Source organism: Euprymna scolopes, chromosome 7 (genome assembly GCF_053919585.1).
Source record: "Euprymna scolopes isolate OS-2025 chromosome 7, ASM5391958v1, whole genome shotgun sequence".
In the NCBI taxonomy this organism is placed as follows: Eukaryota; Metazoa; Mollusca; class Cephalopoda; order Sepiida; family Sepiolidae; genus Euprymna; species Euprymna scolopes.
The window spans coordinates 158,181,226-158,206,342 of record NC_136488.1 but is presented as its reverse complement, the minus strand read 5'-3'; the positions used below and the strand labels follow the sequence as shown (position 1 = coordinate 158,206,342).

At 32.1% G+C, this 25,117-nt stretch overlaps 1 protein-coding gene and 1 long non-coding RNA gene across 9 annotated transcripts in view; one reads left to right on the top strand and one right to left on the bottom strand.

The window, feature by feature from the left end:
- LOC145280103 (eukaryotic translation initiation factor 3 subunit I-like) overlaps positions 1 to 22,928 on the top strand; it is a 31,401-nt gene extending 8,473 nt beyond the window's left edge. The window contains exons 3-9 of the mRNA XM_080131841.1: positions 3,218 to 3,283; positions 6,394 to 6,543; positions 10,536 to 10,663; positions 15,425 to 15,535; positions 20,206 to 20,295; positions 22,506 to 22,672; positions 22,799 to 22,928. Coding sequence (XP_079987967.1) covers positions 3,218 to 3,283; positions 6,394 to 6,543; positions 10,536 to 10,663; positions 15,425 to 15,535; positions 20,206 to 20,295; positions 22,506 to 22,672; positions 22,799 to 22,880 — 794 coding nt within the window. The 3' untranslated portion in view covers positions 22,881 to 22,928. The remainder of the gene's footprint in view (positions 1 to 3,217; positions 3,284 to 6,393; positions 6,544 to 10,535; positions 10,664 to 15,424; positions 15,536 to 20,205; positions 20,296 to 22,505; positions 22,673 to 22,798) is intronic.
- Positions 22,334 to 25,117, bottom strand: part of LOC145280105 (uncharacterized) — a 124,349-nt gene continuing 121,565 nt past the window's right edge. For all 8 annotated transcript variants that reach the window (XR_013868541.1, XR_013868542.1, XR_013868540.1 and 5 more), the window contains one exon: positions 22,334 to 22,659. This is a non-coding gene — a long non-coding RNA (uncharacterized LOC145280105). The remainder of the gene's footprint in view (positions 22,660 to 25,117) is intronic.

The following is a 25,117-nucleotide window of genomic DNA, read 5'->3' as shown; positions in this document are numbered from 1 at the left end:
TTTTTTTTTTTTTTTTAAAAGGAGAAAATGCATCAGCAACCAAAGATCGTAAAACTAGACAAAAAACCTTCTTACATGGTAGAATGATAAAAGTTGTTGCTTTAAAGAAAACAACACTACAGCTTTATTTTAAAACTTTTGTTGAAAAATCAATTCCAGTAATTTGATTATGTAGTAGAGCTGATATTTATTCAATGTAGCTGCCTTCAGCCTCAATCACTGCCTCGATACAGGTTCAAAACTGGGAGCATACCTTTTCCACAAGTGCCGTTGAGAGCTCTGAATACTGAATGTCCACAGAATGCCCAGCAGCAATATATTACACATGAAAGATGCGATTGTGGAATTTCCACAGGTCCCGCTAGTTATTATTATTAACAACTGTGCATTTATTATTATTAACAACTAGCATAGTAATTTTTATTTCTTTTCACATTTTTAAACTTAAGGTTGACAACTACTATTATATTCTTCAATTAAAAACAAATCCTCCCATTTTCTAATTTTTAGGTGATTATTTAAAGATGTTTGATATTAGAAATTGTCTGGATTGGACTAAGTAATTAAAAAAAAAAAATTTAACTAAATATGTTCTACAGGGTAGAGCGATAAAGTTGTCGCTCTAAAGAAAACACTACAGCTTTATTTTAAGACTTTTGTTGAAAAAATCAATTCCGGTAACTTGATGATGTAGTAGAGCTGACATCTATTCAATGTAACCACCTTCAGCCTCAATACGGGTCTAAAACTGGGAGCATGCCTTTTCCACAAGTACTGGTGGGAGCTTGATGGATGGCGGCGATCAGGCTGGCTTTGATGTGGTGGGAGGTCATGTTGCTGATGTTCCCGACATATGACCAAACAAGTAGTTCAGCGGGTTCAGGTTGGGGGAGGAGAGGGGTCAGTGAGAGAAGGGTACAAAGTCGTAGCACTCCTTCTGAAACCAAGCCTGAGTCTCTTTGGACTTGTGAGCTGGCGCCGAGTCCTGCTGCTATACTCAAGGTCTGCCAGCAGCCACCTGATTGCACCAGGGAATCGCCACACTCTTCAGCACATCAAGGTATACTTTGGTGTTGACTTTCAAGCTGACTTCAAAGATGTGAGGTGGCATGATGTGGAGCTCACTTGAAACTACACCAAAGACCATAACCGTGAGTTGTCTGATGTGTTGAGCTGTGCCCTCAGTGTTGAACCGTCCGGATTTGCATTTCAAAGGTGTTGGCAATGGTCCTATTGTCATAGCTTGGATCAATAGAGAGCATGAGTTATACAGTGGCACATCTCCAATCTTGCTTGTTAAACATTGTGTCACTTTCAGAAGGCTCCTATCGCTCTGAAGATTTGTACAAAACTGGTCAACTATTAGATGATCTGCGACAAAAAAACAAAACCGGTTTTCATCAAACGGAAATAGAATTATGTTGTCTTTTGTAGTGAAACAATTTTATCATTCCACCCTGTATTGTTGTTAATACATTATTAACAATAGCTAATGAAAATTAGCTAATCATGATGAAAGTTTGATTTGTCAATTTAAATGTTATTTGGGCTTGACTTTGAAAATCTGACAATATGATTTATGTTAGATTTATCTAGTAGTAATGACAATATTGATCCTTTTATGAACATCGAACCTACTACAGGCCTACGGGGTTCACTGCTGATCCCGGGACTGGCTGTCCATAACTATCTTAGCCGCTACGGACTGTTGGACTGTTATGCGAGATCTGCATTCATCCAGGATGCTGTGTTTTGTCGAAAGATTAACTTAACTCATCTTGGATGAATGCCGTCAAGTTTATGAACACATTTCATGCCATATTTTGTTGTTGATTTTAACTAATTTACAAGCGTCATTCTAAAAGTACATCCTATTTTTTTTTTTAACTCAAAGTTGAAGAACTATGAAAACAGGAGTGGTACCATTAAAACAAACAACTTTTATTCATATTTATTTTTCTACATGGTCACCACCATTCACAATGCACTTTTGCCAGGAATTCAATGACATTTCTCTGCTTTTGATGCATGTCCATGACAAGAGGTTGATTTTTTAGTGTCTCACAGTCATGAATGCATAAGTTCAGTCATCATAACAATGCAATTTGCAATCTCTTACTTACTCCATGTGAGTAAGGTAATTAAAAATAGAAGCCATTACTTTTGGAATGCTCCTCGCATTATTTCTGTTTTCTTTTTTTCTTTTAAACTGGTTTCCACATCTTGGTTGTTAAAAAATCTTTAGAAAATTGTAAATAATGAATATTTCTTACTCTGTAGGAGTTGAGTGATTGCACAGCAAATGCAAAACAGGTGATGTCTCTTGAAGTTGCACACTTGTAGAGGCTGTCCATTGTTTCTACAAAGAGAAAACCAATAATGATTTGATTTACGCTTCAAGAATACTGTTATATGGAGGTGGCTTGTTGATTCCATCATGCTGAAACTTTCATCCTTGCTGCTTAAAAACAAGTGACAACAAGTTTCATTTTAACTACATATAGTTTTTATTTTAATTTTACATGCCATTGCTCGTTGAAAGGGTAAGGGATACATGCACAGGAAACGAGTGCTTTTTCTCATTCATTTCCAAAGATTTCTGTTAAGTCTCTTCTGTCTCTCGGTTGTCTGTTGCTTCATCACTACCACCATCTTTTTCTCCCCCTCCCCCTCTTATTCGTTCCAGGCAATGAGAGTTACTTTGTCTATAATTCACAGTACATTCTTCAACTTGGTCAATATCTATATTTTTGTCAGTATATATGTTCGTTCCACTTTTTCTTGGAAAGTAATGGGCTGATCTGAGGTAAATTTGAATGGATCTTTGCTATAAGGTGGAGCGAACTAAGTATTATGGTATCTATTTAATGCACAGTTAGGGATTAATAGTAATTAAACACCACAATATTACATTTACTCTAGAAGTTTCCTTGGAAACTACTGAGTTGATCTGACTGAAATTTTGTATGAGCTGTTGTTATAAGATGCAGCAAACTAATTATTATAGTATCCGTTTGTTGCACAGTTAGCGATTACTAGGGATGAGTATTTAATGCAAAGTTAAGCACTAATGTAAGCATATTCAACCATCAATTTGGCATGAAGCACTTCTTCCAAGTCAACAGGCTATAACTTTTGCACGTTTTTAACTTTTGCTAAAAAGTCTACAATAATCATTTTGAAATTCTTTTATGTTTTTTCCTTAATGTAACTTAAGGGGAGACCCAAAACATTTTGACTGGATCTGCTGATAATTCTTGCAGACTATGGAACTGCGAAAAAGGTAACATGTTTCTTTCTTTTTTTTTTTTTTTTTTTTTTTTAACTTTTATGTAAATTCTGTAAATTTACCAGAAAAGAATAACCTATGCATTTCACTTTATTGATTATAAATAACATATTTAATTTTTCTGTACCATCCAAAACTAAATTGTCTGAAAATGATGTTCGTATTCTTATGTCACATGACACCATATGAAATAATAACCCTTTGTTTAACCCAGCGTTAGCCACATGGGATGTTTTTGTCACCTCAATTTTGCTTAAGTGTTCATAATTCCTAGTTGGCAACTTCGTTTCCTCCCTCTCAGTACTCACCTGACTCAGTGAAAGTATATAGCACATGTGATACGGTGCAGTTGTGTGTCAGTTTTCCTTGGAGGTGAATCAGATTGAAAGTTAATGTTTATGTAACATATTTATTTTCCTTGCTATTTCAATTTATGAAAACATTTTGTGTTCATAGATATTAAAAAATAACACAAACTGGTGTAGTTATTTTTAAATAAATTAGATCTAAATCCAAGATTTTTAAAATTTTTCCTTAGTTTTATAATTTATTTTATTGTATTATTTTATATTGATATCAACAAGATACAAGTGATTCAAACTGTTCAACAGGGATTATAGTTATATCCTGAACCAGCAAGATAACTATGTTTTACAAAATAGTAACACTATAAACATTTTTTGTATTTATGTGTTTGAACACATCATGGGACTAACCATGTTTAGAACAACCAAGTGACTAACGCAAGGTTTACTCTATTTTTAAAAAACATCACGATGCAAGGGAAATAGCTCTTATCAGCCTTCTTAATATTTAATCAAGTTCATCAAATTGATGTTTATATGATCATCTCTGCAAATAGGTGCACCAATTGTATTACTATCAAACTCACCATTCATGTTTTTTTTTGTTTTGTTTAACTTTTTAGTTAGTATATTTGTTTTTGTTATATAATTAACAACCATACATGCAGAACATTGCCTTTAGTGCAGATAATGTATCTGTTGAAAATTTAATTGATACCAAATTGGTAGATCAGAGTTGGGTCAGGTGTAAAAAAATTGCAAAATATTGTTAAATTGTACCCCAACTCTGTCAGGAGTCAAGTTCCTAAAGATTATGAACTAAAGCTCATCAGAATTGATAAAAATTCTCTTGACTAACTAATAATCGACATATATGAAAATCACTCGCATTCTGATAGGAAACATAAAGCAAAGTTAGGAGAAATGTTTGTAAATAATCAGCATACATTCAAATCTAAAGGCACCCGGTCCACCTCATAATGCATAAGCCATTTTATTTTTCTCACATATTAAAAACCGCTGCCTTTCTAGTCGTACTATAGTTTGACTTTATACAGCTGGAGTAGGGGTTTGTACAAATTAAGGATACGTCCTTGATAATCAGTCCGACCATTGGGTTTGTTGCTGTCATGATGAGGTATGATTTTCTTCAGCTCTCAGAGATCGATCCTTCCGAGAAAGTTTATTGCTCATTGTCATAGGCGCCCTCACTGGGAAGTGCTGACAGGACTGCTTAGGCATGTTTTTCTAGGCCAGAATACACTTCACCAGACATGCTGGCTTCTCAAAACCCCACCTGATGTGTCTAATCTCCCACCGATAAACATATTGTCAGGTTTCATAAATCTGTAGAAAAAAAACAGTTTTCGCAAACTTTAAAAAAATTTCTTACATCTAGCCTACAAGATTTTTTTTTTCGCAGCACCAAAACCGACAGATCTGAGCCATTAGTGAGATGGCTTTTTATCCCTGTTGACTTCTTAGGTTTTGCCTTCTCCCTTTGAAAAGGAGTTAGTTTAGTGTTAATTGTTTGATGCGCCCCTACCAGGGAATGCCAATGAGAAAATGCTCTTCTAGTGCGCGGGATTATGAATCTCATTTTCCGACCTTTGTCTCACATCTTCCCATGATGGGAGAGAGATATATAATTTCTTATGGTCCTGTAAGATAATGGATTCTTTTGCTAATTAAATCTGTTAACTATTTTAGCTAAATTCTGATTTTGTAAAAAATTTTTCATTAGACTTTTTATCAGAGGATGAAGTTCACTGAAAAGAATTTGATAAGAAATTCTGGAATTGGTTAAAAAAAAAAAAAAAAAAATCAACTCATTGACACCCCCCCCCTACCAGCATAACCACACACACACACTGCTTTCTCTAACAAAGATGTTTCAGCTAAATTATATTTAATCAATTCTTTTTTCCTAAATTCTTTAATGAATGAAATAGTGTTTTAAAATTTGGAAATCATCTCCATGATTAAATTAGAAGTAAACTGTAATCTTCATTTATGGTTACAACAATTTGATGTGTTATTTAAAAGAAGTATGTGTTAAGTATGTATTATTTTATTTTTATTGTTTTTAGAATCCTTTCAGATGAGTCTTCATAATTTGTGTATTAATTTTTTTGCAGACTTTTGTTCTCCTCGTTTTCATAGGTGTTGTTTCATCACATTTCGGCCAACTCATCCTCTGGCCTTCTAAATAAAACAATAATATATAATAACCATTTGGATGGATCTGACAATGGAAGACCAGGTAAGAACACAAAAATTGAATTTATAAGACCATAAAATTCAACCTTGATCGTACTTTGGAACCTGTTATGCAGTGGATAGAGGTGTTGAGTTTCTACAGTTTCAGCTGAGCATTATTTGAAGATAGCAGTTTCAATCCTACCCAAAGCAGGCAAGAGGATTAGTTTGCCAAAATGTGGCGAGACAACAACAACTATGTAAGGCAGTAATTACTTGGGATACAGTTACACGACTCCGCATTTCTATCCTATCACGATTAACCACCTGAAGAAAGCCAGAGTTGGTCGAAACATGGTGAAACAACAACAAATAGGAAAATGAGGATAAATCTGCAAAAAAAAGTGAATACACATCATAGTTAATATTTATTAATTTTTATTTTTTTTTTTTTGTGTTAAAAAAATTAATGCTAAATTAGTTTCATCCCATTAAATTAATGCTAAATTAGTTTCATCCCATTAAATTTTTGATAGATTCATGCTATGAAATCGCATACAAATTAACTGCAAAAACTAAGGATTTTCACTCTTCTTTCAGGCACGCAATTGATCAATATCCCTACCAACACAGCCGTAAGGACCAACGGTTTCTCGTACAGTGGCCAACTTATCATGTTTTCTACAGACACAACAATGGGAAAGCAATGTACCATCTATATATATGACATTCGGGATGACACTCAAATCAGTAAGTGGACAGTAGTTACATTTATTTAAAAAAATTTTTTTTTGTATTTGTCCAGAATTCCCTCTGGTGCTATCAGATCAGGCTGTCTGAAGATATTGATTTTCTGACTTAACTGCACCAAACATTGATATTGTTTTTTCCTTCCCTTTTCATGTTCTGCAAAGTTCAAAACAAAAACAGGTTTTCCTTTATAAAGATTATGATTTTTATCAATTCTGATGAGCTTTAGTTCATAATCTTTAAAAACAGGCTTTCCTTTATAAAACAACCAAACCAAACCCCATAAATAAATATTTGAAGATATAAAAAAAATTTAAAGCATAAAACCTTTTAACAACATTACTGGATTCGTCATTAACCGTTATGACTTGAATTATTGAAGTAGATGATAAAAAAATATTTATTAATTTTAGTTAAAGGGTAATGATACTATGATTGTCTTCAAACTGGAACAATTATGAAGTTCAATAGTTAAACTACCACTGAGAATTTTTGCATTTCATAAACTTACCTTGATTTATTATCCATAGTGATTGAAAAAGTGTGTTTATGACAACAAATGAAATCCTCCGCTCTGAGACAGATGGCGACATACTGAATGTAAGCAATGGACAGTTGCAATCTGGAGGTATCTAGCATCTACCTAGATACTGAACTAATACGTACAAGGCGTGTTTCAATCAATTCCCACTTTATTTATGTCGTTATATTCATTTATTTACGACTGAACGACTTAGTTCAACCAGGCATAAAGGGTTAATATGTCATAAAATAAAACAACCAAACCAGGATTTCCCCATGTTTGCAAAAAAAAAAGAAAAAAGAAAAATCTTTATTATATATGTATCCATGACAGAAAGAAAATATATTCCAAAAATCATGTAAATTGATCAAGTAGTTTTATTTTTATAAAGAAAGTGATTTTTGAGCAAATTAAAGTTTTTTTGTTTTTTTTATGCCCTCCCCCATTTTATGAATTGTTTCATAAAATCTTGTAAGGTTGAATTATTTGCCCCCATCCCATCCCCTCCCCTCCCTCCTCGTTTCATCAGCCTGTTTTCAAAATTGTGTTGCAAGGCAGTTGCTCTACAGCTAGCAATAAAATTTGATTTTCTTATTTAAAAATAAAACTTTGATCAATTTACATAATTTTTGAGAATATGGTATTTTCTTTTTGTCACAAGTATGTGCATTCTGATAATTTGTATTTAGTTTTTTTTGTTTTTTATATATATGGAAATTCTGGATAAGCACCATTTTTTAAATTAAAAAAAAAATTTTACTTTTTGTACTAATTGAACCACCAATCCCACACAAAGTTTCTAAAATTTTCTTGGACAATTTTAACTATAAAGATTATAAAAAATGTTTTGCTTATTGGGAGGAGTTGATGTACATCATGTGTTTTAGTTTTTTTTTTTTTTTCACTATCCAATTGAATTATGAGTAAAATTTACAACTTTTAATGTATAGTCAACTTATTCATTAAATTAATTTTGTTTCTTGTGTATAGTTTAAAAATATGCGTCATAATCACGTTGACACACAGGTTCTTGTCAGATCACCTAAGTTAAGCAACAACAATCCTGACCAGTACCACAAGTGACCATTTGGGAATGCTAGACTCTGTATGTACCGTGTTGAGATGAAGAAATTTTCAGATTTGTATCTGGATGCACATTTAATTCACTGGAATAGATGCACCCTCAGTCTTCATAAAAACATGCATCTAGAAGAATGAAAACTGATTTAAAAACCAGAGATCCGTTGTCTGCTCTATCTTGTGGCAGCCATTGCATTGACAAAGATTAGCAGTCGTACCAAAAAGTGTGGATGGTTCTACACAAAGCCTTCACCACTATAAACAAATCATCTGTGTGGATTTCCGAACAACTTAGTTGTTGTGGCCGAACCTCATACGTCTAAATTCATGGGAGTATCATCAAAGTTTAAAAAAGAATTATATACCTTGATCATGATTCATTGTGAAGTTCAAATTCTGTGTTTTATGAGGCTGAGAAAAAAAGTTTTTGTGGAATTTTTAATTTTGATTTTAAATGATGTATTTTCTAATAAGTTTATAATACCTTTGCTTCACATATCATTTTAAAGCGCATTTTTACTCTATCGAATCGTTTGAATTATAATCGTTTTAAAACGGTTATGTCTTCTTTTCAGTATATTGAATACAAGATGGAAAAAAAGCAAGTTCGCATAATTTTCTTATTTTGATTCAAGGTAGGCCGAAAAGCTGCCAATATCAACGAAGCATTTGGCTGAGGAACCACTACTGAACGCACAGCACAATGATGGTTTAAGAAATTTTGTGGCGACAATGAGTTTTAAGAATGATGAGCATAGTGGTTGGTCATCGGATGTTAACAACGATCAATTAAAAGCACACAACCATTTGAGAATTTGCTTCTGAATTAGACGTAATGTATATGACGATTTCCAACCACTTGAGAGAAATTGGAAAGAAAAAAAACTTGATAAATGGCTGCCTCACAACTTGAAGGACAACCAAAAGAAACGTTGTTATGAAGTGCCATCTTCCCTTCTTTTACGCAAAAAGAGCGACCCCTTTCTCAACCGGGTTTGTGACTTGCAATATAAAATGGGTTCTTCACGACAACTGGTGATGCTCAGCTCAGTGGTTAGATGCTGACGAATCTCCACGACATTTCCCAAAGCCAAAGTTGCAGCAAAAGGTCATGACTATTTGGTGGTCTGTGACTCATTCATTAGTTTTTGTAATGCAGGCAAAACCATTACGGCAGAGAAGTACTGTCAACAAATGAATGAAATGCATCAGAAACTTCGACAACAACACCCAGCATTAGTCAACAAAAAAGACCCAATTCTCCTCCATGACAATGTCTGATTGCGCATTGCTAAACTGATCCTGCAGAAGTTGAACGGATTGGGCTAAGAAACTCTGCCTCATCTGCCATACTCTCCAGACCTTTCATCTTCCGACTACCACTTTTTTAAGAATCTTAACAACTTTCTGTATGAGAAATACTTTAAAAAAAACTAAGTAATATCAAAAATACCTTCAGCGATTTCATCACCACTAAAACGCAAGATTTTTACATTACTGACCTAAATACACTTGTTTTGCATTCGCAAAAGTGTGTTGATTCTGATGGTGGTTATCTCGATCATTAAATTTTTGTTTGAGTCAAGATATGGTCATCTGAATTTAAAAGTTAAAAATCACAAAATCTTTCTTGTCAACCTGATAGATTGAAGATCAATTCTATGATGAGATTAATGCTAGGCTCAGCTTTATTTTGATATAAATCTTCATGATACAGTGAGCTATGATTAGTTTTAGGTTTTTGTTGATAGGAATTTTATCTTATAGGAGTTTTGTGAAAGAGTACACTTTTGCAATTATTTTCTACTCTTTGTGTCGACCAATACTTTTTATAAATAAGAACTTTGTTACATATAACAACGGAGCATTATGAATGAATAATAATTTTGCTATATTTCAAAGTTTTTTTTTATTTTGAAAAAAATTATTGGTAAGATGGATAAAACTTTGAACTTTGGAATATAGCCAAATTGTTGTTTAATGTCTATATATGTGTGAGCAACTACACGAAGGTTAACTAATTTGCACGTTCCTTTGAAAAATGATCATTAATTAATTACTTATTCATTTTTTATGGTTTCTTATTAAACTTAGGTATTTTTTTTTTTTATTTTTTTTTTTTTTGTGGTAAATTTTGTTAATTATGTTTCTTGGCATCTTATATTTCACTTGTTCTGGTGGTCTTCATCAGTTGCTGGTTGAGCCTGAGCCAACATCATGGAAATCCGGGTCAAAAGATGTATGAGTACTATGATTTTTTTTTTTTTTTTTTTTTTTTTTTAAAGCGTTAAATTCTTTTTCTGAAGTAGTACCTCCAAAAGGTAAAGTCATTTCAATAATGTTTGTCTCTTAACTTTGTGTTTTTTTGTTTTAATTTTCTAATGTTTAGAAACGGGCAAACCTGCAAGAAGTATCGAAGTGGCCAACTCCAAAGTGACCTGTGGTATTTGGGGTCCTTATGATGAGTACCTGATAACTGGTCATGAAAATGGAGAGCTTAGCCATTATGATATTAAAGTGAGTTTTTAAAATTCTCTATTTAATCCCTTATTTACATCTCAAGGTTTTAGTTTAAATAATAACAAATAATAGTTTTATTGAATAAGTCTTGTATTATATAAAAAAAAAAAATTCTACTACAATTCTTTATTCAAAATCTGATTACGTTAACGTTAAATAATAAAGTTGGAGATGTTTTATATATAAAAAAAGGTACTTGTTTTGATTGATTAAGACATTAAAAAGTGAAAATATTGAAAAAAACATTATATTGTACATACCCATTATAGAATTAAATTCTCATAAAGAAAGATTTCACTTGATTTGATCAAGTAGTTTTTATTTTTTACAGAGGAAAATCAAATTTTCATGAGATTGATCATTTTACGGCCATCTATTTCGTAAATGAGGAGGGGGTGCCTTTAAATGAAAAAGGGGTTAAAAAAAAGGAGAGAGAAACTCTGTAAAATAAGTGAAAAAAGCTAAGATATTTATTTAGGTATTTTTTCTGCTCATGTTTCAAAATAATCTCATCAAACTTTAAGCTGTGATGGAGTTATCTCCCTAGGCGCCTCCCCCTCCTCGTCCGCGAAATAATCAAGATGGTCGGATACGGGCGATCTCATTAAAATTTGATTTTTCTCTGTAAACAACAAAAAAAAACCTACTTAAATTAAGTAAAAATTTTTTTTTATAAGAACTTAATTCCATAATGGGTATGTATAATATAATTTTTTATTTTTTTTTATTTCAATATTTTCCTATTTTTTTAATGTCTTGATTAAACAAAACAAGTACCCAAAAAAAAAATTATCATATACTAGCAAGAAAACTCGACGTTGCCTGGGATTGAATGATAATAAATGTTTCACCCTCTCATACTTGTGTGATACTATAAAGTGGCCCTGATGTGGATTTGAGCCACTAAGTGCTGAGGGGGAGGGGGGTAATAGACAAAGGAAGAGGAAATAGCTTAGAATAAACAAAGAAATCGGAAATATCCTACAATCAACAATAGATAGGAAGTAACAAACAATAACAATAGAAACCTACTGATAAAACAGGGAAGGGCAGCTCCCGGTAGCCAGGGTGTGGTGGGCGACCTGAGATACCAAGACAGAGGAGACAGTCAGTTGACATCTAAATGTGCTAGACGGCAGATGGAAGTTGGACAGTTAGAGTTGACAACTAGATACCCTTGACGGCAGATGGGAGTTGATAACAACTAAAGTTGAACAGTTATAGAGTTGACTGTGAAATCGAGACGTGGACAATTTTAGAGTTGACTGTGAAACAGATAGACGAATGTAACATCACTAGAACGGGGAGAAGACACTCACACACTCACAAGTCCAACAGTCAATTTATATGTGAACATTGGCATTTGTGTTTTTCCTTTCTTTGTTCATATTTCTATTTTGTGAACCGCGTGTATTCTCATCGACAGTCGCCAACGGGAAAATGATGATCCGGCCATAAGAATAGTTGAACGAAAAATCCACGGTACACGACGTTGGGAGTCTGCGATCTGTCGAGGGCGCGCACGTCGGGTTACACTTTTACTGCTATTGAACTCAATGAACTTGCCTGTTTTTCAATCAAATCAATTGATTATCGGCTCTAGTTGGGGACCCACCACAGTGCACCAGGAGGAAGTTCACATGCCTCCCTGCAGTAACTTGGACTACATTATGTTGTGGACTATATTGCACTGTAGAGAACATACTGTTGATTTTATGAAATTGGTTACATAAAGGCTTCAATTAAAGTTTAAAATGCAAATGTCAAGTATCATGGTTCAATTGTGCTTTAAACAGAAACATTCATTTTGAACTTGCCTCTATCTTATAAAAAAACTTACAGTTGATTTTATGTGCTGGGCCTTTCTGCCTGTTCAATGATAAAACTTCTTAAATGCACTTGTGATGTTAGTTTGTATAAAAGTGTTAACTTTGGTCAAAATTGGACTTCCTTCTTTAATTGGATTTTTTTGATTATCGATTTTCGATACTTATCAGGGGCATTCCGATACAAAGCCCGTCTAAGAACACTTCCAAACCTATTGAGTACATTTGTGTGAAATTTCAAAAGAATTGGCTCAGCGTTTTGGAGTTCATAGGGAACAAACTTACACGCACACACAGTGATGTTATATATATGTAGATAGAGATTCTCAATCAACCATTTTCTAATTTAATAGCAAAAGTTAAAAAAAAAAGTTAAAATTTAATATCAAAAACAAGGGAGATAAGTCAGTTTGTTAAAAGAAATCAATAAAACTGCATTATTCGATAAATTTTATTTTTTTTCTTTTCAGCCATTTTTTGTAATATTTGATGAATTTTTTACTATTTGACTAGTAATTAACATACTAATATTTTTTTTGTTTTTACTTAAAATGAATTTTTTGAAATTACAATGAACAAGCACCAAATAAATTAATGTGAAAATTCAACTTTGCTAGTTTTAGAAATTTTAGATGCTAATTTGCTAACTACATAAAAGTTTATTGCTAATTACATTGCTAATATGGACTATTTGAATTGCTGTTGTCATCATTATTTTAATAGCGTTTCACTTGAGTTAGCCTCAATCTTCAGGTGCATTTTTTAAAACTTAGGAATCAATACTGGATTTTGAACTGTACCCTTTATTTAGTCCATTGGGATAGATTGTTCTTGTTTCTTCTGCCATAACAGGAGTGTTAAGCTATTTTTATTTTATTCTTAGTTACATGATTGTAGTTGTATTATTTGGATTCTTCCGACTAATATTCTCATCTTGAGTGTCATTTTCACAACGTTTCGATTGATGTAACCTCCGACTTGCTTCATGTGTATCTTGTCAAACTTGAGGAATGTTTCCGTCAAACTTGGGGAATCTGGATGGAATTTCGAAAGGAACCCTTTATTTACTCCATGGAGGTAGCATGCTCTTGTTCTGTCAGCCATGACTAGATAGACCTAAGTAAATAGCAATTGTATTTTTCAGTTGCTCACACGGACGGAACGTGAGCATGCTACCTATGTGAAGCAAATAAAAGATTCTGTTTGACATTCTGTCCAGATTTTTGAATTTGATTGAAACATTCCAGAGTTCAATCAGATATTATTTGATCAAAAGATCCTATTTATTAAAAAGTAGGATAGAAAGTGATAACATGCAATAAACATTAAATTAACATATAAATACGCTAATTTAATGTTCAAAGTATGTTTTCACCTTCTATCTTCCTTTTTTAATGAATAGGATCTCTTCGTCACTGAAGATGCAATGTGGAAAAAAAAAAAAAAAAAAAAAAAGTCACTTTTGGGCCGTACGTGAAAGTAAAATATACCATCTTAGTCTTCTGGTTAGAATCCAAGGGTAGTATCTGTTCTGTCTAAAGATGGTATCATTATATCGAGGGGTTTCCATTTGCGCCGGGCAGCCATACAATGGAAATATGTTACAGACTCCTATAAGGTTATTGGAAATAAACCGTAATAATCAGATATATTCTGACACTGCATTAATCAGATTACTTAGATGAATACTTTTACAGTTTTAACAAAAGAGTTACAATAATATCGCAGAGTCTTCATTCACGCTGAACGCCCACAGAATGCCCAGCAACAATATATTACATATGAAAGATGCCGCTGTGAAATTTCCGCAGGTCCCGCTAGTTAATATTCGGTTGCTAACAACTTTCTTTTCACTTTTTTTTTTCTTTTTACCCAAACTGATGACGTCCAGCTATAAAATTTGAAAGCATTTCATAAATTTACGACTGTAATGCTATGTAAATAACTTGATTATCAAAATTTATGTAAGGGAGATTACTCGGATATTGAAATGTTTTTAATTCTTAGTGCTGGAGTTATTTCTCTTTTTTCCCCATTCTAATATATGAAATCGTAATCTAATATAAATCTCACCTGTCTGTTTAAAAGTATGTATGTTTGCCTAAAACTTGTGACAGATTTTCACAAGATCTGTATCATTTTGGAGCTCAACCCTTCGGACGACAAATATCGAAAAATTGGTTTAAAACATTAATTCCGTCACCCTTAATTGGGCAGGGAGAGGTTGTTTTTATTTTTGCCAATATTTTCGAAAGCCATTCTCTCTTTTAAATTGACTAGCCTTAATTTAAATATTCGTCACTTCCGGTTTGGCAATGGGCACAACAGCAAAGACGTCAGTTTTTTTTTTTTTTCACATTCTTTTCCTCCTTCGCGGTACGGGTTCAAGCCTGCTTGCCTACTACCACTTTTTTGTTTTTGCTCAACATACACCTCCAAACACCCGGGCAATGCTAGGCACCCAGACTAGTATCAAAGAAATCTTATTTTATTTATTAAAAAAATATACAGGATTGTATTCTTCTATTCTGATGACAAATTGGACAATGTTTTCAACCTTGAATTCTTTACAGTGGTTACTTTTGTTTAAACTGTACGACTGTACTGTACTGTTGTACTGATCGAGAATTTTTTTTTATCCATTCCTTATGTCGTATAAAGAAATGTCTGCACAATAACCCTTATCCCCGAGTGGCTTCCGTGCCTTCATGTAAGAAAATAAAAGCAGTTTGCCTTTTTATTATTTCTTCAACCTATTCTATTTCAAATAATCTTTGGCTTTTTTTGCATATATGGTTTTGTGCTGAAATGCTTTTGTCTCAAGCTGCCTCTCTCATGCTTTATATCTTAAAAAAAAAAACTTGCGCCTTCCTAAAATGTTGTTCTTTCTTCTCTAGTCATGTAACATCTTTATTTTATCTTTTTTAACCAGACTGGGAAACAAGTTTTGTCTGTGAGTGATCATAAAAGAATGATAAACGACATCCAACCATCTCGTGACCAGACAATGTTTGTTACAGCATCAAAGGACAACACTGCCAAGGTAAGAAACAATAATAGTTCTTTTAATGTTTGTAAGTGTTTATTTTATTGGATTCCTTTTTTTTAAAGGTTCATTTTATTGTGGCAGAAACCTTTCTTGTGTTAACTTTGTGCAGTTTCTTGGCATGCTTTAAGTCATTTTTCTTGCATTGTCTTTCACTGAAATTGTCCTATTCTCATCTTATATTAGACAGTGTGTGTGTGTATAGTCTGTTTATCATACAAACATTATTGGTTACATATGTGCATACATGTTTCAGTGGAATAGTCCTTTTTGGTCTGATGAGGTGATCTCTTTGAATTGAAATTTCACTGAAACATGTATGCACATATGTAACCAATAATGTTTGTATAATAAACAGACTATATACCAGCTCTGTCCTCCATTGAGCACTCTTTAATAATCACGCGAGTTTCATTGGATTTACATCTAGGAAACCAATCTATACAACCATTTTATTTATTTATATCAATCTATACTCCTATAAATTCGGTTTTCTTTTGTGTGTATCGATATTCATATTAAAACCCTCTTTTCTATTTATTTAAAAGAAAATACAATTTTCTTATATCTGGGTTGTGGAATTGCATTCACTAGCAAAAGATCTAGCTAATTTGCATATTCTTTTAAACATTCATTTTAATTAATTCCCTATTAGTTGCTTCGGGTTTTTTTAATGGGATAATCATCTTTAGTTAACTATTACGTGTAATTATATTCATGGAGATATTCTACATGATTTATACTTGCATAATATTTGCAAAAAAAGTTTATAGTAAACACAAAATTGTTTCCATATATATTTATGTATACGTATATGTTTTTGTTAAACAAATCTATATATATCTATAAAAGTGAATGTGTCTGTGTGTCTGTGTACATTTTCCTTTGCAATAACTCTGTTAGTTTTCAGTTTACAGACTTGAAATTTGATATACCGGGTACTGAGATTTGGGAAATCTATGTGATCGGTTTTCGGCCAGAGACTTGGCTGTTAAGGGGGTCAGAGTTCAATGATTTGACCTTTGAGAACTCTATCAAACTCCTCCGACAATTTTGGGTCTAAACTCTTGAAATTTTAGATATAGGTTCCTTGGACATGAATCTAACTTAATAACTTGATTTGAGCACAAAACAATAAATATGAAAGGCTCATAATAGGGGTCAAAGTTAAAAAAAAAATTGACCTCTGCGGTCTCTACCAAATTACTCAGACAATTTCTGGTCTAAACATTTGAAATTTTACATAAAGGATATTCAGAGATAGGACAAGCTTTTTCATCGGTTTGGGTCGAAAAATTTTTGTTACCAAAGCCTGCCTTCCTACTACCACTTTTTTTTTTTTTTTTGCACAACATGCACCTCCAAACACCGGGCTGAAATGCTAGTTATCTATATCTATAAAAGTGAAAATGTCTGTGTACATTTCCCTACCAAATAACTCTGTCAATTTTCGGTCTACAGACTCGAGATTTGACATAAGGAGTATTGAGATTTGGGAAATTTATTTTTAATCGGCTTTTGGCCAAAAATTTTGCTATCAAAGGGTCAGAGTTCAATGATTTGACCTTTGAAAACTCTAAAAAAAACTCCGATGCTAATTTTGGGTCTAAACACTTGAAATTTTAAATGTAAGTTACTTGGACATGGATGAAATTTTTAAATTTGATTTGAGCTCCTAAAAATAAATGTTAAGGGGTCAAAATTGGAGTCAAAGTTTTAAAAAAAATTTGATGTTTGCGGTCTCTACCAAATTACTCAGCCAATTTCTGGTCTAAACATTTGAATTACATAAAGTGTATTCAGAGATTGGCCAAGCTTTTTAATTGGTTTGGGTCAAAAACTTGAGCTGCCAAGGGGTCAAAGTTTAAAAGATTTGACTTTTGCGGTTTCTAGCAAGCTACTCAGCCAATTTTGGGTCTAAACATTTGAAATTACATACATAACGGGTATTCAGACATGCAGCAAGCATTTTAATCAGTTTTGCCTGCCAAAAGGTCAAAGTTGAAAGAGTTGACCTTTGCAGGTAACTTGGACATGGGTAAAACTTTATATTCTGATTTGAGACCAAAATAAAAAATGTTAAGGGGTCAAAGTTTTAAAAGAAATTTACCTCTATGGTCTCTACGAAATTACTCAGACAAATTTTGGTTTAAACATTTGAAATCTTACATAAGTGTATTCACACGTAGGGCAAGTTATGAACAGTACGTAGGGCCTGAACAAAGCCGGGCTGAACTGCTAGTAGATATATAGATGACTTGGGTCCATCATCTTGAATCGAAACCGAAACAAAAACTTATAAAGAATTTTTGGTAAAATTATTTATAAAGAAATAGAAAACTTCAGTGCCATCAGCTATAATCCAAACCGAACCCCAAACTTATGAAGAATTCCTGGTAAAATTATTTATTACATGAAATGAAAGGTCTGCCTAAAACTTTTGACAAAGGTGACGGGTTTTCACGAGATCGGTAATGTTTTGAAGTGTGACCCTTCGAACGACAAATATCGAAAAATTAGCTAAAAACGCCTTCACCCTCAACTGGGCACTTTTCTACAAGGAGGGGGTCGCTTTTTTCGCTTCGAAAGTCATCCCCTCTTTTTTGATTGACTAGCCTTAATTTAAATCTACATCACTTCCCGTTTGATGATGGAAGCAACAGCAAACGCGTCACGTTTTTATTTTTTCTTTCTTTTCCTCCTTCGCGAGCCTGCCTGCCTATTACCATTATTTAAAAAAGTTTTTTTGTTTTTTGCTCAACACACACCTCCAAACACCCGGGCAACACTGGGCACTCAGGCTCGTATTAAAAAAATCCAGTTAAAAGTAATTCGAGACCTCTTCAGCCAATACTGCTTTTGTATAAGCAGTATCAGCTGAAGCTTGAAATAAAGAGGAAATGTTGATGAGCATATAAATAATTTGTGTTTTTCCATTTTTCATTGTATACGTGTAATCACCACACGAAATGGATTTGCATACCTTTTGATTTTCTATCACCTTTTTCTATTTTTGTGCAAGTTAAAGCGGTGTTTGGTATTTCTACCTTATTTCCTCCTGAGGCTTGCAACATAAATTGACAAAAAAAAAAAAAAAAAAAATTTCTTTGGTGCTTCTTTTGTGGGAGTCTACCTCTACCATCTTTGTCATACACGATCATTTTAGAAAAAAAATCAAAAAATAAAAGCATTTCTATATTTTTTTTGTCTTTTACTTTACAGCTTTTCTTATTTTGCAGATAATCAAATGTTTACCGAAATGTTTTCGTCATCATGTAATTAAGGATATTCAGTTTTACATTAAATTTTTATAAGGATAAGCAACCTCGCTAATTAAATTAGCGATTGATTATGAATTCTACAAGTCGCAAGTGGCAAAAAGGGGAGATAACTGCGACTATTAAACAAGGGGAGATAACTGTTAAACAAATCTGCGCTTCTTCGTTATAACAATGAAATTCGGAAATCGAATTATTGAATTTCAAGTAAAACCAATGCTATCTACTTAAGTATCATGTCGAATTTAGTAACATGTTTAAAAATTATGAAAAACGATTAGATAGAAAATTATTAATAAAAATAATTCTTGAAATGATTATAAGTTTATACATAAATAACATGAAGTCAAGGGAAGTAAACAGATATGTCTTATTACAATTAATGGTGGATATCACAATCATGGATTCGTCAAAGTATATATTTTATGTAATAATAGAGTAATATTTAACTAATTGCGACATGACAATTAGATAAAATTGTTTTTTAATGAAAATTAATTTTTTTTTTCTCGACTTTTTGATTTCGCTTTTATAATGGAGAAGCACCAACAAAGCTAACTATTAATAAGTTAATTGATTGACAAGATCTGAATTATAATCATATTTGGGTTAACATCCATTTTACATGCTTTTAGAAATTGACTTTCAAACTATTCTATCTCTGACCAGGTCTTTATTCATCCTTCTTTCTCTTGAGTCCGTTCTTATCACTTTTTTTGTTTTTTATTTGGAGGGTTACCACTTATCAAGGCTCAGATACCACTCAAGGATAAAAATTAAATGTTAGGTAGATGGTGAGACAACAGGATCAGTCATGGTGGAACTTAGGTAGGGCTAGATTATCTAAATGAACAACTCAATCAGAATTTATTCATATTAGATTTGAAGATGACCATGTTATAGTTAGCTGAGAAGCAGACACACAGTATTGCGTTCCACAGATGGACAGCTCGAGGAAAGAAACTCTGCTCATGGAATTTTGATTTACTTTTGGACACAGATAAAAAGTGAAGAAACATTTCGGTCGATGCAGCCTTCTTCAGGTGCACTCCATTGAATTTTCTCCTGTGAACTAAACTTGCGACCTCAACGTTACTACAATTACTAACCCAACAACTCTCATCTCTTCTCTCCCTCTCTCTCTATAGATATATATATACATGTACATGTATATAATTATTTTCTATAATAATTATTATTTCTGTGAAAATGTTTTGTTTTATTTTTTTCAATTATATTTCATCTTTTATTAATACCAATCTTTAATTTATAAATCTCTCTGTAATTACAGAGCATATAACAAAAGAAAAATCGCATAATAAAAGATAAAATATAAGCTAGTTATTTATCTTTTTCTCAAACTTGTAAATAAATTTTTTTGTTTTTCAGTTGTTTGATTCTAGTTCACTGCAGCACATGAAAACTTACAGGACAGAACGCCCTGTTAATTCTGCTTCACTTTCTTCCCTCGAAGACCATGTAAGTATTTTTCTTTCTTTGCAGCTCGGAAAACAAAAAGTAAATGAATTTCCAAACTAAAATTCCTTTTAAGAATAAACAATTTTAACCTTTTATGACCCGAATTATGATGGAGATGATTTTAAAAAATATTTATTGTTAATTTTAGATGGCAGCAACTGAATGTAAGCAATGGACACTTGCAATCTGGAGGTATCTGGCATCTACCCAAATACTGAACTAATACATACAAAGCGTGTTTAAATCAATTCTCACTTTATTTATGCCGTTGCATTCATTTATTTACGACTGAACGAATTAGTTCAACCAGGTCATAAACGGTTAGATTGAGAGAAATCTTTTTTTTTCTTTAACTTAAAAAATGCAGCAATGAAAAACACTAAGAAAAGCAAGATTACAAAATCACAGAGAAATGTTAATTTTTTTTTAACAAATTTATCAAGTAATGAAAAAACAAAACCAAAAGATATTTTTCTGTTTATATTATTTTTAGATGAGAAGAATTGGTTATTCGGATTCTTTGGACTTAGTGTCATTTTCGCAACATGACATACCTGAAGAAGGTTGGTGGGTACATCGACCAAAACCGCGAATATAACACTTAAAATGAGAACAGTACTTCAAAGAATTCAAATAATACAAAAATATTCTTTTGAAATTCTGTACAGATTCTTCTGTTCAACAAGATGCACTTGAAGGTTGAAAATCGACTGAAACATGAAAATGACACTCAAGATGAGAACAGTATTCTGACGAATCCAAATAATACGAATAAATATTTTTATATCAAAATAATGTTTAAATGCAAACCATGAACTACGAACATCATCAGTTTCTTTTTGAATATTGTTCAGTGAAATTTATATGTACGTGTAATTGAATAGAAATGAAATTTATATGTACGTGTAATTGAATAGAAATGAAATTTATATGTACGTGTAATTGAATAGAAATGAAATTTATATGTACGTGTAATTGAATAGAAATGAAATTTATATGTACGTGTAATTGAATAGAAATGAAATTTACATGTACGTGTAATTGAATAGAAATGAAATTTATATGTACGTGTAATTGAATAGAAATGAAATTTATATGTACGTGTAATTGAATAGAAATGAAATTTATATGTACGTGTAATTGAATAGAAATGAAATTTATATGTACGTGTAATTGAATAGAAATGAAATTTATATGTATGTGTAATTGAATAGAAATGAAATTTACATGTACGTGTAATTGAATAGAAATGAAATTTACATGTACGTGTAATTGAATAGAAATGAAATTTATATGTACGTGTAATTGAATAGAAATGAAATTTATATGTACGTGTAATTGAATAGAAATGAAATTTACATGTACGTGTAATTGAAGAGAAATGAAAACAGAAAATGATGTAAATTATAGATGTTATAGTTTTAATATTTTGGATAATCCCCTGACCTTTATCCAAAGTGTTTTTCTCATTAAAACACATCTGTAACTTTTATGAATAATTTCCAATAAATACCTTTATCAGTCTGTTTTGTTACAAATTTTTTTTATATTGTTTCAGTTGTCTTTTTATAGTTAAAGAAACAACACATGCGTTAGCGGTCAATAACATTCTTGTGTTTTCACGTGTCTAGAAGCTTTATGCGAAATTATACATTTGAATTGCAATAGAATTTCCATTTTCTTTGTCTGATTCAGCCGCAAGCAAGTTAAGGAAATCAGTTTGATTAGTTTAGTTGGATAACATAATGTTAAAAATGTTGTATTCAAGAATATATCAGATGTGAGTAATTGACTTAATTGATAAAACACCAAAACTATACAATCTGTTGTGCAGAATTCAAATACAATTGAATCTTGATTTAATATTATACGCCTTGACAAAAATGTGCCTCCCTTCCTTTTTATATTCAAATCATGATATAATAAGTGTATGCATTGAATATCCTTAGCAGAAAATCATATTGGATTTCCCCATCTAGCACGTAAATATAAGTTTTATACATTTAGATAATATTCAACACTAAATAAGTTTGTCAGATAAAATCAAATAAATATTTTTTATTTTATTTATTTATTTTTTTACAAAATGTGAGAATTTTTTTTTTTTATATAATAAAAAAAAATGATTTTTTTTTTTTATTATAAAAAAAAAATGATTATTTTTTTTTTGTTGTTAACCTTGTTTTTCATTTCTCTGTTATTTTTTTTAGGTCGTCTTGGGAGGTGGCCAAGAGGCCATGGAAGTTACCACCACTTCTGCCCGTGTTGGAAAGTTTGATGCACGTTTCTTCCATATGATTTTTGAAGAGGAATTTGCCCGTGTCAAGGGTCATTTCGGTCCTATCAACAGTGTAGCTTTTCATCCTGATGGCAAAAGGTAAAAAAGAAAAGAAAATTATACTTTTAAAAAATAATAATCCAATATTGCTGATAAAATAATTTGACATTACCAGTAAAAAAAATGAGTCTAAAGTTTAAAAAAATTTTTTTTTTTTTTCTTCAGCTTCAGCAGCGGCGGTGAAGATGGTTATGTACGCGTGCATTACTTTGACCAAAATTATTTTGATTTTGAATTTGAATTTTAAAACTGAATTTTCTGTTGTATGACAGAATAAAATTATTTGAAAAATAAAGTGTCTTTTTTCAATACTTGAAAAAATTTTTACAGAAAATTGTATGAATGTATGACTATTGCATATTTCTTTGTGCTGTGGAAGTTATGATATATACTCCCCACCCCTGTGTAATGACTTCTAAAGTATGACTGACGAAAACGACCTTTGTGCATTATCAAACCTTGAAATACAAGAGTGATCAGTATTTGAGTTTTTCCAGAATGTCTGTAGTTTCAGATTTTATCAAATAATTGTCTGGATTTAAAGAAAAAAAATGTTCATTTCTTATGAAGATGTTTACATTAAATTTAATTTCTTCCTATGTTAGAAATATCCAAACACTTTATGAAATTCAATGTTTAAACAAATTAAAATAATGTAATTGTTTTCTTTTGTAGATTTTTATTATATTTGAAAGATCATAACAAAATTGGTTAAAAAATGAAAAAAAAAACATGTTTAAATATTTTTAAATCTGATATTTGCCATCAAGATGCATCCTGAAATAAATTTCTAAATAAAGCATGAATAATGTTAGGAATTTAATTTTTTTTTCTTTTTAAAATATTAAAAAAAAAAAAACTTTTCAATGAAAAATAAAATCGGTTAAAATTTATTGGAGAAATATAAAAAAATATTTTTTGGTTTAGTAGTTCATCATACCAAAAAAAAAAAAAATAGATCTTAAGAAAACATAATCATATAAATAATGTTATTATAATTTAAAATTTTCAGACAATTCCCTGCACTATATAACTATAACAATAATATTTTATTAAACACAACTGTAACTTATCTATATATATAAAAGCGAAAAGGTATGTATGTTTGTTTGTCTGCTAAAAACTTTTGACAGACACAACAAAAATTCACAAACTCGGTATCATATTGAAGCGCCATCCTTCGCATGAAAAATATCGAAAAATTGGCCAAAAACGTTAATTTTTTCACCCCGAAATCGACAATTTTCGACATGGGGGGGGGATCAACAAAAACAGTCCTCTCGTGATGACGACCGGTTCTACGCATGCATCAGATGACGTCATAACCTGATTTACTTTAAATAGTTGAAAAACTGATTAAATTTTATGTACGTTGCGTTAGGTCAGTTCATTAGCGCGTTGGTTCATTATCTGAACATTTTGGGTTCGAATTTTGGTGTGAGATGTCTTTTTTTTTTTTTTTTTTTTTTAATTTAAATATTGAACCAGTGTTATTTAAGCTATATTTCACATAACGATCGTTTTTCTATTTTTTTTTTTTTTTTTTTTTACTTCGTTTATCCACCCCCGACCACACCCAAAAACACCCGGGTACCCACCGATTTTTTTTTTTTAATTTTAATATCGAAACAGGCTTATTTAAGCCATTTTTCACGTGTTCGTTTTTCTGTTTTCATCGTTCGTTTGCCAATGTTTTGACCCCCCCCTCCCCGCTTAAGTTTTAACGTTGTTTTCTTTTTTTACTTCGCCTATAACAAACAAACCTGGTCATTGATGTCGTCGTCATAACGCTCGACGGCTTCCGTGCGCGCACCTGTCAATTTAAACATCTTTCAGTAACTCATTCTGGCTGGCCGATTTTATTTTCAAACTTCGCCTCAGGGCTTCGGGTTCGATCTGATCCCCCCCCCATCCCCACGGTTTCTTTTTTATTTAACACCACACACACCTCCAAACACCCGGGCAACACCGGGTACCCCCGCTAGTTAAATATAAATAACACATCACATAACTTTGAATCCTTTTCATTCTTTAATGAAGAAAGATATTTAATTACATTTATTAACCTCTCAATTTTTTTTTTTTTTTACTTGGGAGGCACCACTTATCAAGGCCTAAAAGCCACTCAAGGATAGAGATTAATGAATGTCAGATGATAGTGTAGTAATCGTTAATGGTGTAAATTCGGTAGAATTTGATTATTTATAAAGGTGGCTCAACAAAACCTTGTTTACATTGAATTTGAAGGCAACTATGTTGTATTCAATTGTGAAGCAGGCCAGTGGAACAGTGTTCCACAAGCGGGTAGTTCTGGGAATAAAGCTTTGTTCATGGAATCTGCGTTTAGATTTAGGTACAGATAGAGCGTAGGAAAAATCATATATAGTGGTTGTAGATAGTCGAGTGTTTGGCAAGCGACAGATCATAGACTGGAGCTCAGATGAACACTTACCATGAAAATAAAAATAGAGCAGAGACAGATTT